Source organism: Pinus tabuliformis, chromosome 1_2, assembly GCF_031772625.1.
Source record: "Pinus tabuliformis cultivar Carrire ecotype Pingquan chromosome 1_2, CPIR1, whole genome shotgun sequence".
Lineage (NCBI taxonomy): Eukaryota > Viridiplantae > Streptophyta > Pinopsida > Pinales > Pinaceae > Pinus > Pinus tabuliformis.
The window spans coordinates 696527222-696541328 of NC_142298.1; the positions used below are offsets into that span (position 1 = coordinate 696527222).

Sequence of the window (14107 nt, forward strand, 5' to 3'; positions counted from 1 at the left end):
AATGACAACCATGCTCACCTTTAATTTAATATAATGACAATCCTGATTCCAACCCTACTCACCTTTAATTTTGATTCCAACCCTGCTCACCTTTAATTTTGATTTTAATATCACTGAAACACCGCAACATATATCACTGAAACACCCCAACATATAGCCAACCAAAAAAATGGACGATTTCACCATAGCTCTTTTGGATTCCATTTCATAGATTTTAGTAAAATTCAATGTAATTAGAATAACAATCTAATTGGAATACCTCAAACTGCCATGTGGATCAGCAGTTAGAATATGAAGCTAATAGGAACAAGTTTACCAATATTCCTTGAGATTCCAAGGTCTAACCTCAATCAAAAACGATATTTTTTTTTGAAACTAAGTTCCCTGTGTCGTCAGCCCAGAAAAGAAAACTCGCCTCCTTTCGTCTGTTGTCAGTCCAAAAAAGAAACCACCTCCCTAACATCGGCCTAAATGTCCAAAACTAATTTCCGTGTCGTCAGCCCAAGAAAGAAAACTCACCTCCCTTTCGTATGCCGTCGTCAGCCCAAAATATTTTTTGATCAATACTATTTTTTAGAATTGGCTTTTTTAATAATCACATCATCTGTATTCACGCTGTCGACTAATGTGTTTTGCTTTGCTTTAATGTGGCACATTTATTTATATTGTATGTCAAGTGGGAATATTATAATAAACAACGAATGCGTTGACAACCGCCGCGTATGAATGCCTCTCTTTTTATCTTTATTACTCGTTGCTGCAATCGATGGAAATTCTGATTGTTGGGACCTCATTCGATATTGCTGCCATACCTGGAGATTGTGTGTAAGTTAGACCTTCTTCCAATTAGATAGCCATGGAATTTTGGAGACTTTTGCAGCGTCTTTTGCGCGTTTTGGTGACATGCAGCTTCTTTTGTTTCGCCAGGTTATGGTAAGCCTTCCATTCGTTCGTAAATATTTGTCCCATAATTTGGTTTATGAAGTTACTCTTTATTTGTGGTATAACAGATTCTCTTTGCACAGGGATTTGACTCATGTATTTGTAGCTGGACGAGGAGGTGCAGATCATAGTCGAGGTTATCAAGTGTTTCTAAGCTTCAGAGGCCCCGATGTCAGAAGAGGATTTCTGGGTCATCTATACCAGGCTTTCAACAGCGCAGGCTTTAATGTCTTTCTCGATAGCTACGAAATCAACATCGGAGACGATATCTCTGCTGCAATACACCACGCAATTGAGCACAGTCGCATATTCATTATCGTATTTTCCTGCAATTTCGCAGAATCCGCGTGGTGCCTGAAAGAAGCCGCGCTTATCGTGCGCCGACTTCAGAGGAATGGGACACAAAGCGAGCGGGCCATCGTCATTCCTGTATTTTATGACGTGACTCCCTCGCAAGTTCGGCATCCCCATCATTCTCATGGCAGTCCATTTGCTGAGGCATTCCAAGAACATGAAAGGCGTGGGAAATACAGGCAACAAGAAATCGATGAATGGAAGGCCGCTCTCCATACAATCTCTCATCGCCGTGGTCTGTCTTTGCAGGAAGACTGCAACGGGTTTGCTTTCATCTGCCATTTTTAATTTATGCTTAAATTTTTATTATTTTTATAGAACTTAAATTCTTATTTTTATTTGCATGTATGAGTTTTTTATTTACATGCATGAGTCAGTGAGATTTTTATGATGAATTACACTTAGGGTTTTGAAAAAGTCTGCCAAATTTTTTCCTTGTATTTTCTTATAAAGAGTTTACTTAATTCATTAAAGATAGCAGAAGTTTAGTAAAAATACTCTATATTTTTATTTAGTTAAAGATTTTATTTAATTCATTAAAGATCACAGAAGTTTAGTAAAAATACCCTATATTTTTATTTAGTCTTATAAATATGATTTAACTATTAGATTAAGTTGGAAAATTTAGTCCAATAAATTTTATGATTTAATTTTGGGCAAAATTATATATGCTTTAGGTACGATTTTCCAATTGAAAAAAGAAAAGCCTATATTTTTACTTACTCCCTTACATTTGCAGATATGATGCAAAATTGGTGAAGCGCGTGGTTAAAGAGGTGGGGAAACTTAGACGGACCGCTCGCTTTTGATTTCGTCTGTTTGCCCTATACTCTCTTCTTCTTTTTCCATCATGGACATAGAGATCATATAACTCTTTCTGTATGGGAGAGGTTCTCTTTGCAGAGATCACAAAACTCTTCGTGTGTGGGAGAGATTGTCTTTGCACAGAAAAGGCATTTGCCTGTCTAAGTTTGGGAATTTTACGTACTTTAATATATTCCATTGAATTTGGAATTTTATTTGTAATTCTTTTATCATTGGGAATTTCACGTACTTTAATATATTCCATTGAATTTGGAATTTTATTTGTAATTCTTTTATCATTGCATAAAATTTACAGGGGAAAAGTTTGGCAGTGTATCTTCTTCTGCATTTGAATCTAACACAAGAATGTTGGTGACGTTGGAAGAATTTCGTAGAAATCCATATTGAATTGAGTACGACAACCAGTGGCTAATTATTTTAATTGTGGAGATGTTTAATTAAACGTCCATGACTCCGTCTGGTTTCTCTGGTGAAGGCAAAGCGCGAGGGAGATTTATTATATTTATCGAGGGAATAGCAGCCTCTCTGCCGCCAGATAGGGGTGGTACAGTAACTGTTAGTGGTCAGTTATTAATGGCACACCTTACGCTATCCAATTCACATGTGTGATTCGACTTATCAGATGTCTCCGCAGTGAACGGATTTTAGACTGTGACGAAAGCTTCGTATGAATTTTCATGGAGTTGTTTAAGAGGCAGAGAATGTAGCATTTTCTATATCAAAGTTTTTGTGATCTATCATGAATTATGATAAATTAAGTAGAGTTTTTTTTTAGAAATTATATAAGAGAATATTTTTTGGCCGATGAAGTGTTTCAAACTAATAAGTGTGGTTCATTATCTAGTCCCAAGAACCACATTTGTTGATTCTAAATGGGTCGGCCAAAAGAAATTCTTGCTTAAATGTAGTATATTTTTCCTGCTTAATTCTTTTTCCTATACTGTTTACTATTTTTTTTTTAACAATTTTTTTTATCTCTTTACTATATGTAAAAGAAACATTAAATTAAATATTCCATTTTTACATTTATATGTAATTTTATTTCATCTATATTTTCTTTTTTTCACTCATTTCTTCATTGAAAATGATATTAAACCTTTAGCAATATATAATTTTCCCACACACAATTGTTCTAAAAACCTTTTACATTTTATTGTGAAGCACAAAGGAATGTCCACAAAGTATTAAGTTTTATAAGAATTGAATTTGAAGGTTTTGTCCCTGAAAGAAGCTGTGCATATCATTCGCCGACTTCAGAGGAATGGGAAACAAACCGAGCGAGCCATCGCCATTCCTATATTTTATGATGTCACTCCATCGCAAGTTCGGCATCCCCATCGTTCTCATGGCAGTCCATTTGCTGAAGCATTCCAAGAGCATGAAAGCCGTGGGAAACATGGCCAACAAGAAACCGACGAGTGGAAGGATTCTCTCTGTAAAATTTGTAGTCGCTGTGGTCTCTCTCTCCGGGAAGACCGCAACGGGTATGCTTTCATCTGCACCTTTTTATTTATCTGCTGACGTTTCTGCTTAAATCCTTGTAATTTTTATACCTATGGTTAAACCCTTAACATTTCTATTTGTAGATATGGTGAAACCCTAATTTATTTATGCGGTTATGTTTCTGTTTAAACACTTACATTTGCAGATATGAGGGGGAGTTGGTGAAGCGTGTCTTTAAAAATGTTGATAAACTAAGGGGTTGTTCCCCTTCGTCTTTGATTTGATAATGTGGTTGGAAAGGTCGGGAAGACAAAACACGATTCACACATAAAACATGAGCTGTTGCTCTTCTATTTGATCACACAAAACATGATGATTACAATGAACCTGGTGAAGGGTATTTAAACTTTTTCAACTAGCTAACTGCCTAAAATATATTGACATGCAACTACATTCAATCACACACTCAAAGTCGTTTATCACTTAACTCGACTTGACTCAACACTCAAACATTCAATCATGCAATCATTCAGTTAATTCACTCTCTATTTTTAGCTAACTCTTCATCCAGGAGTAATTATCTTATTTTAACACTCCCCCTTAATTATGACTGCTAAACTAAAACATGACTCATGACAACTTAAACATGCATGCTAGTCTATGTCTCAGTTAGCCTTACAACACCCAAGTTTCTTCTAGGAAACTTAAACACATCTTGTGCTAATGAATTAGTAAATATATCAACCAATTGATCACTAGATTTACAAGGCTTCAAGTGAACTTCTCCATTGCTCACAAGTTCTCTAATAAAGTGATATCTAGTATCAATATGTTTGCTCTTCTGATGAAATACACTATTCTTGGATAGTGCAATCATTGAGGTGTTGTCACAATATATTGTTGTTGATCCTTGTTGTTTCTGCTTGAGTCCATCAAGTACTCTTCTTAACCACACTGCTTGACATGTTGTTGATGTTGCTGCTACATATTCTGCTTCTGCTAACGAAAGTGTCACAATGGGCTGCTTCTTAGATGCCCATGAAATCACACCTGAACCAAGGTGGAACACAAAACCAGAAGTGCTCTTCCTATCATCCAAACTGCCTGCAAAATCGCTATCTGTGTATCCAATCAAATCTTTCTTTTCTGTGCTTGCATACATTATGCCACAATCTCTAGTTCCTGCTATGTATCTCATAATTCTTTTTCTTACACTCCAATGTGTGTCTTTTGGAGTGTCCATAAATCTGGAAATCAAACTCACTCCTTGCATGATATCCGGTCTTGTAGCCGTGAGATACATGAGACTACCAACCAATCTTTTGAATAAAGTTACATTGACATCTGATCCTTCATCATCCTTGCTTAACTTTGTCCCTATTGCAACTGGTGTAGGGACAGGTTTGCAATTTTCCATCCTAAATCTTTTCAAAAAATCTTTGGAATATTTATTTTGACAAATAAAAATTCCTTTTTCAGATTGCTCAACTTCTATGCCAAGAAAATATTTCATGAGATCAAGATCTGTCATCTCAAATTATTTCATCATGGCTGCTTTAAATTCATCTATGTCAAAATCACCTATAAAAATCATGTCATCAACATATAAGCAAACATTCAAAATCTATCCATGCTTTTACCTTTGTGTACAAGGTAGGCTCAATGTACTTCTGCAAAATCCATTCTTGATCATGTAACTGTCAATTCTACTATACCAAGCTCTAGGCGCTTGCTTCAATCCATAGAGCGTCTTCTTCAACCTGTAAACTTTGTCTTCGTTACTTTCAACTTCATATCCTGGAGGCTGCTACACATAAATTTCTTCTTCTAGAATTTCACTCAAGAAGGCTAATTTCACATCCATCTGGTATACTTTCCACTTGTTTTGAGCTGTTGTGGCTAGAACTGCTCTTACAGTATCCAATCTGGCTACCGCAGCAAACGTTTCTCCAAAGTCTATTCCCAGTGATTGCGAGAATCCTTTTGCTACAAGTCTTGCTTTAAATCTGTCAATTTCACCTTTCTCATTCAACTTTATCTTGTACACCCACTTCACACCAATGAGATTTTTGTCCTTTGGCAAATCAACCAAATCCCATGTGTAATTCTTTTCAATATCCTCAATTTCTTCATCCATGGCTTGCACCCAATTTTCATCTTTGATTGGTTTCTCAAACGAAGAAGTTTGGAATGAAAACAATGCAAAATTTGAACTAACATCCAAATCATCATAAATATCTTTCAAAATTCTCATATTTCTCTTACCGTTGCTTGATTCATCACCTGATTGATTGCTGGGAGACTCTTGATCTGTTGATCTGCTTAAGGATCCATGCTACTCTGAAAATCTTGGAGTCCTTGTTGGTGTGTCTCTGTTTGGTGTCTTCACCTGTGATTCTTGCTGCTCTTTTTATGCTACATCATATTCTTCCATCAATGGCACTTGTGCATCAACTATTTTGTCTACAGTTCCATTCCATGACTCTTGTTCCTTGAACACAACACCTCTGCTAATTATGGTCTTCTTTGTGTTAAGTTATGGTATGTTCTATGCTTATAAAAGTTTACTTCTCTTTCTTATTATATTCCATAGATTAGCAATCGCATGTACATAAAGTAAAGTGCAGATAGAAAATTAAACGATCGACAAAAAACAAGCCAAGACAAGAGACGCAAGATGTGGCGGCTAACCAAGGACAAACCCCACAATGTGTGGGGAAACCCTTTGATCAAATCTTCTTTTATCTTCAATAATTCAGCCGAGAGAAATAGTACAAAGAGAATCTGATTTATATCAGCAATAGAAAACCCTAGATCAGCAGCATCAGCATTAGCAGCTTCATCATCAAAACTAGGGCAGTCGATATCTTGCAAACCGACCGTCAGATCAGCTTGATTCCACCACAAAGAGTTGCGGCCTTTAGAGGAGGTCCAGACGAACCTACAGCGTAGTTTTGAAGAGGAGGTGTGATGGTCCACGCTGGTCAAAGTTTGGATCTGCAGTTGCAGCTTCAATTTCAACGACTCTTTTTTGCACAGTAGAGAAGAGCCTCTTTTCTGTGAAAGAGAGAGAAAGAGATGTGATGAGATGAGTGATTGCAAATGAGGAAAAGTCCTCCTGTATTTATACACATCTTATGATAATTGAATAGATGTGACTGTTAGGCTTTTGAGCCTACATGAGTGCAGGTCGGCTTGATAATTATTCCATAATCAAAATAAATTCATATCTCCATAAATACTTATCGGAATCGGATGATATTTAGATCAATCCTACACCTCTCGATGAGAGGAATCTAATAAAAATATTATCAGCGATGAATAAGATGACCCACATGGAGTTTGGCCCTAGTTTCCAATTTTAACACTCCCTCTCAACTAGGGAGAACTCCATCTGCAATTTGTCTGTTGGTCGCTACTATTCATCCATCAAATGCACTGCCCTGTATAGCTTGACCCTTGCCCTACTCTGCTCTATTCTCCCTATTCTGCTATGTCTTGATCTGCCCTGTACTGATTTGTACTGCTTTGCTCTATTCTGCTCTGCTCTGCTTTGTTTTGTTCTTCTTTGCTTTTGTCTGAATTATGAAGAAGATGAAATGATCGAGGATGCATCATATTGACTCAAAGTCAGTGTCAGAGTATGTACCACTGATCCCAGACTAGTATCAACCAACCCGAAGTCAACCTCATAGTGAGTACAACTCCTACTACTAGTCCCAGACCAGTATCATCCTCCATTGACTCGAAGTCAGTCTCAAAGTGCATACGACTGGTCCCATACCAGTCTCAACCAACCCAAAGTCAGCGTCATAGTAGGTACCACTCCTACCACTGCTCCTAGACCAGTATCGCAGTCTCAGAGAGTGTACCACTAGTCCCAGACTAGTCTCAATCGACCCGAAGTCAGCGTCATAGTATGTACCACTCTCACTAGTCCCAGACCATCCTGCACTGACATGAAGTCAGTCTCAGAGTATGTACCACTAGTCCCAGACCAGTCTCAACCGACTCGAACTCAACATCATAGTAGGTACAACTCCTACCACTAGTCCCAGACCAATATTGCAAGCTTAAAGAGTGTACCACTGGTCCCAGACCAGTCTCGACTGACTCGAAGTCGGCGTCATACTATGTACCACTCTCACTAGTCCCAAACCAGTCCTGCAGTGACATGAAGTCAGTCTCAGAGTATGTACCACTGGTCCCAGACCAATCTCAACCGACCCGAAGTCAGCGTCATAGTAGGAACAACTCCTACCACTGGTCCCAGACCAGTATCATTGATCCCAGATCAATGGAGGTCACCCTAGCATAGGAAGTATGGTAGATACAATGATGCGTCCATCAATACTACTATGGTCCCTAACTTCATTTCCCTGCTCATTGATCAGACGAGAAGTACTTCCCATGAGTCCCAGACTGCATGGGTAGGATGCCTCAACAGGAGAACTTAATCAATCCCATCCTCACAGAGGAACTAATCATCTTGCTACACAAATGCCATGGAGAACACATCATCTAGGCCTCACAGGAGAACTAATCATCTTGCTACATAATTGTCATGGAGAACACATCATCCAGACCTCACAGGAGAACTAATCATCTTGCTACATAGTTGTCATGGAGAACACATCATCTAGACCTCACAGGAGAACCAATCATCCTGCTACATAGTCGTCATGGAGAACACATCATCCAAACCTCACAAGAGAACCAATCATCCTGCTGCATAGTCACCACAAGGTGTACATGCACACCACTAGGGAATAGTGAATCACCCTGTGTTCATATGTCGCTCCAAGAAGTACCTCACAACACCCCGAAGCTCCCAGAGCTCAATCTATCATATAGGACCCTCATCAGAGGGTCTTTGAACAACACCAAGTTGTTCTCGGAAAGTTATGAATTTGACTTTCCCTAGGGGCTTTGTCAGAATGTCGGTGACCTATTCATCTATACCAATATGCTAGAACCTTATTGCTCCCTGCTGCACCATATATTGAATATAGTGGTACTTGATATCGATATGCTTGGAGCGATCATGAAATATGGGATTATATGACAAATGAATCCCACTCTAGTTGTCACATAGGATCATGGTGGTATCTAGTGTAAATCCAAACAGCTCGGTGAAGAGCTTCCACAACCAGACTACCTCGCAGGAGGCCATGCTAGCAGCAATATATTTACCCCGACGATGCTCAAAGCCACCGACTTCTGCTTCCTGCTCATCCAAGATATCGAAGTAGAATCCAAAGAGAACCAACACTAAGAAGTGCTCTAGTGATCCTTCACACTACCTGCCCAGTCAGCATTCGAATAATCACGCAGTTTCCATATTTTTGGTAGTGTATCTCGATCCATGATAGATTGTGCCCCAAAGATATCTCAGAAGATTCTTGGCACCAGTCCAGTGAGACTCAACCAAATATGAGCTCACCATGCTAACTGTAAAACATCTGTCCAGAATCCAACTCCCTCTTACTTTTGTAAATGAGAGGTTCTGCCAATGTAAGAAATAGTTCGTCCGCATAAGGTGCTGGTATGAGAGGTCTATCATCCACAACCTTCGAGTAATGTTTTGGATTATTTTCACTCCTAGTGAATCTCAACTTCATCAAACATCTATCAATCCTCTCGTACTACGCCGGGGGTGTTTTGCATCTAGCCATAAGGGCTTTCTTCATCCTCTCATACTATGCTTGGGGTGTTTTTCTTCAAGCCATAGGGGCTTTCTTCCACTTGTATACATGAGATTTTTGTTCATGAATCTCAAACTCCACGGGTTGTTCCAAAACTATGGCCTTGCTACTTGAGGGGAATGGTCCCCTTGTAAGGTTTTCCTTCGGTAGATATTAGACATGTACTTTCATGCTCCTTTTGAATTCAGGTTTCCCAGTCACCATGTGACTCATAGACCTCTGGTGCTATGTGTTAATGGACATGTTCCCCAGTGGACTTCCTATAACCCTGAACTCAAAAGCATATTTGAAAATTCATTTTTCAAACACATACCTTTCCATTGACGAATGCCACCATAAAACCTTTGACTTCCATTCCCTTTTTGGGATAGGTGGCATCGGCTCCAAGTGTAATCCCACGATTATTTCCAACTCTACCAGATTAGAGAGTGCACCCTTCTATCCGAAGAGGTGCCTTGAAGCACTACAATCAATATGATAGATTCCCAAAGAATCTGAAGGAGAGGGCCAATACAAGATAACACTTCTTTATCTTATCAGAAACAATATTTGATTCTTCATACCTGGGGTTCCTAGCTTATTTTCAACAATGTTGGATTCATACCTAGAATCTCTAACCTTCTTGAATGGTTGTCCTCTTCCTTGATTACCAGCACTCCTTTTTCCTTTGCTATTAGATTTCCCATTCCTTTGATTGCCATGAGAGGAATTTTGATCATCATCCTGGTGTGAGTCCTTTCTATCAGGGCACTCCATGGCATAGTGACCTGGTTTATCGCAAATGTAACATCGTCCTTTTCTTTTGATTTAGTCCCGGAAATTTTCTTTTCTTAGCATGAGAAGAAAAGGCACCAGGAGGACCTTTAGGCATGGTAATTTCTTTCTCTTCAACCCTTGTTTCCTCTTGAATGCATCTAGCCATTAATTCCTCGAAACCAGGAATTACATTATTGTTCAGAAGAGTAGTCCTGAACACGTACCATTCAGATGGTAATCCTCCAAGAGTCGTGAGAGCCATTTCCCTATCAATAATAGTCTCCCCAATAGGTAGGAGATCGTTCCTGATCTCAGTGATTCTTAAGAGATATGCTTGCATACTTTCATCTTTTCCCTTCTTAATTTCCTTCAACTTATTTCTAAGAAACAAAACTTGATTTGCATCATCAACTTTAAATAAAGTCACTAGTCTATCATAGATTTCCTTGGAGGTGTTCAGATCAGAAATGTAGGCCACCAAGCACTTGTTGATAGAGTCTCGGATGATCTTCTTTGTTTTGACTTCACTGGTTTTCTATTTGTTCCTGGCAGCAGCGGATGCATTTGATGGAGGCTCAACAATATTGCCTCTCACATGGTCCAACACTCCTTGATCTTCTAAGGTTAGATCGATAGACATCTTCCATCCGTGATAGTCAACTTTCTCACGGAGCTTGTCTTCAGCAGGAAAGAGTGATGAGGACCCCATAGTTCCTTAAGGATAGCATTGCCAATATTCTCTTCAGTGATTGCTCTTGCTCTTGCTCGCGCTTTGTCTTCACCTCACCTCTGATACCATGTTAAGTTATGGTATGTTCTATGCTTATAATAGTTTACTTCTCTTTCTTATTATATTCCACAGATTAGCAATCACATGTATATAAAGTAAAGTGTAGATAGAACATTAAATGATTGACAGAAAACAAGCCAAGACAAGAGACACAAGATGTGGCGGCTAGCCAGGGACAAACCCCACAATGTGTGGGGAAACCCTTTGATCAAATCTTCTTTTATCTTCAATAATTCAACAGAGAGAAATAGTACAAAGAGAATCGGATTTATATCAGCAGTAGCAAACCCTAGATCAACAACATCAGCATTAGCGGCTTCATCATCAAAACTAGGGCAGTTGATATATTGCAAACCGACCGTCGGATCAACTTGATTCCACCACCAAAAGTTCCGGCCTTTAGAGGAGGTCCAGATGAACCTATAGCACAGTTCTGAAGAGTAGGTTTGATGGTACACTCTGATCAAAGTTTGGATCTACAGTTGCAGCTTCAGTTTCAGCAGCTTCCTTCAAACTAGGGCAGTTGATATCTTGCAAACCGACCGTCAGATCAGCTTGATTCTACCACAAAAAGTTGCAACCTTTAGAGGAGGTCTAGATGAACCTATAGCGTAGTTTAGAAGAGGAGGTTTGATGGTCCACGCTGGTCAAAGTTTGGATCTACAATTGCCGCTTCAGTTTCAGCAGCTTCCTTCCACATCTGAGAGAGAGAGACTCTTTTCTGCGTAGGAGAGAGAGAGATGTGATGAGATGAGTGAGTGCAAATAAGGAAAATTCCTCCTGTATTTATACACATCTTATGATATTTGAATAGATGTGACTGTTGGGCTTCTGAGCCTACATGAGTGCAGGTCGACTTGATAATTATTCCATAATCAAAATAAATTCATATTTACATAAATACTTATCGGAATCGGACGATCTTTAGATCAATCCTACACCTCTCGACAAGAGGAATCTAATAAGAATATTATCAGCCATGAATAAGACGACCCACATGAAGTTTGGCTCTAGTTTCCAATTTTAACACTTTGTGACAGGGTTATACAATTTGTAAGCTTTTGATTTCTCACTATACCAATGAATATGCATTTTTCACTTTTATCGCCTAATTTGCCTCTTCGCTCCTTAGGCACATGTGCATAAGCTACACATTCAAATACTCTGAGATGAGATACGCTACAACACATACCTGACCATACTTGTTCTAGTACTCTGTTCATCACACTCTTTGTAGGAGATCTGTTGATCACATAAATAGCACATGAAACTGCTTCTGCCCAATACTCATTAGATAAGTTTCTATCTTTCAACATGCTTCTTACCATGTTCATAATTGTCCTATTCTTTCTCTCTGCTACACCATTCTGCTGCGGTGTGTACTTTTTTGTAAATTGTCTTCTGATCCCATGTTGTTTGCAGTAATCATGGAATGCCTTTGAGTCATATTCTCCACCACAATTTGACCTCAATACCTTGATCTGTCAATCACTTTAGTTCTCTGCTATGGCTTTGAATTTTTTGAACTTTGAAAAAGTTTCAGACTCCTGCTTCAAAAAGTAAACCCAAGTCTTTCTGCTATAGTCATCAATGAAAGTGAGGAAGTAGCAATTTCCACCAATCGACTGTGTCCTCATAGGTCCACACAAGTCTGTATGCACTAACTTAAGAGGTTTCTTTGCTCTGTATGCAACTCTCTTTGGAAAACTTTCACGGTGTTACTTTCCCAAGATGCACCACTCACAAGTACTAGCAGGCTCTTTGATGGGAGGTAATCCTCTGACCATCTATTTCTGTTGCAACAATCTTAAACCAGAAAAGTGCAAGTGTCCAAATCGAAAGTGCCATAACCAATAATCATCAAAACATGCAACTGTAAAAGAACTCACCTGACCACTATAATTCAAAATGAGAGGAAAGAGTTTGTTCCTTGTCATTTGCACCTTTGTTATCAGTTGCTTGCTTGGGGTCTTGTCATATATAACAACTTCTTGACCTTGAAAGATAACTCTGTATCCTTTCTATGTCAATTGACCAACATTTAACAAATTATGTTTGAGACTAGGAACATAATATACCTCTGAGATTATCTTCAGCTCCCCCTGCTTGGTCAGAATGTTGACCACTCCTTTTCCATCTACTTCCACAGTCTTGTCAGTCCCCAACTTTACCTCTGTTTTCACAGATTGATCGAAATTTGCAACCAAATCCTTGTTTCCTGTCATGTGGTTACTACAACCACTATCTAACAGCCACACACTAGCAGAAGGTTCATGCATGGTATGGCAAGCTAGGAACATGGAGTTAGTACTCTCTGTAGTGACATTAGCTCTCTGGTTCCCTTGATCAGTGATTTTCTTCCTGCAATCACGAGCATAATGACCAAATTTATCGCAGTAATAACATCTCACCTTTGATTTGTCAACTCTTTGGTTATTATTGAAGCTTCTGTAGTTTCTTCCACTTGCATGTTCATGCTCTTCCCAGTCATCTCTCTGACCACCATGTCTTTTGCTTCGTCCGCTGCCTTTCATTTTACTTCTGCCTTAATCTCTGTCTCTTGAAATAGAAACTTGACTTTTGAAAGCAGTCTCTAAAGTGGAATCCTTATTTTTGTATATCCTTGCCTCATGCGATAGAAGTGATCCCATCAGCTCATCAACTATCAATGATGCCAAATCCTTGGCTTCTTCTATTGCTGCTACCACAACATCAAATTTGGTAGACAAGGATCGGAGAACCTTCTCAACCACTCTTTGATCGTTTATATTTTCATCATAAATCTTTAATTGATTTACGACAGTTATGACCTGATTCATGAAAGAATCGATGTCCTTTGTCTCCTTCATCTGCAGACTTTCAAAATCTCTCCTAGTATTCTGCAACTTAACAATATTGACTTTGGCCATACCTTTATAGTTTGTCACCAAAGTATCCCATGCTACTTTTGCTAAAGACGTGGTCATAATCTTCTAGAACACTGCTAGGTCCACTCCCTGCTGAATAAGCTGCAACGCATGTGCATTCTTCTTCTTGTCTTTCTTCCATTGTTCCCTCTCTGTATTACTGAGAGCTTGTTCTTCTTCTTCGTTCTTAGGTTCTGAAAACCCAAACTTGACATAATCCCAAACATCATGTGCCTGCAACGTGGTCGCCATCTTAATGGCCCACACATCATAATCTTTCCCTGTAAATGGTGGGAACTGGGGCTGGAAATTTGAGAAAGCCATATTTCTCTAAAAAAATTTCTCTTAAAATAAAAACACCCTAAATTTCTCTTTTTGTAAGCTTT

The 14107-nt window shown here is 38.9% G+C and overlaps 1 protein-coding gene across 1 annotated transcript; it reads left to right on the forward strand.

The window, feature by feature from the left end:
- Window positions 1-766: 766 nt before the first annotated feature.
- Window positions 767-2105, forward strand: LOC149207654 (toll/interleukin-1 receptor-like protein). The gene is made up of 3 exons (XM_089398107.1): window positions 767-825; window positions 1011-1559; window positions 2036-2105. The coding sequence occupies exons 1-3, from the start codon at window positions 767-769 to the stop codon at window positions 2103-2105; spliced, it is 678 nt and encodes a 225-aa protein (XP_089254233.1).
- The last annotated feature ends 12002 nt before the right edge of the window (window positions 2106-14107 follow it).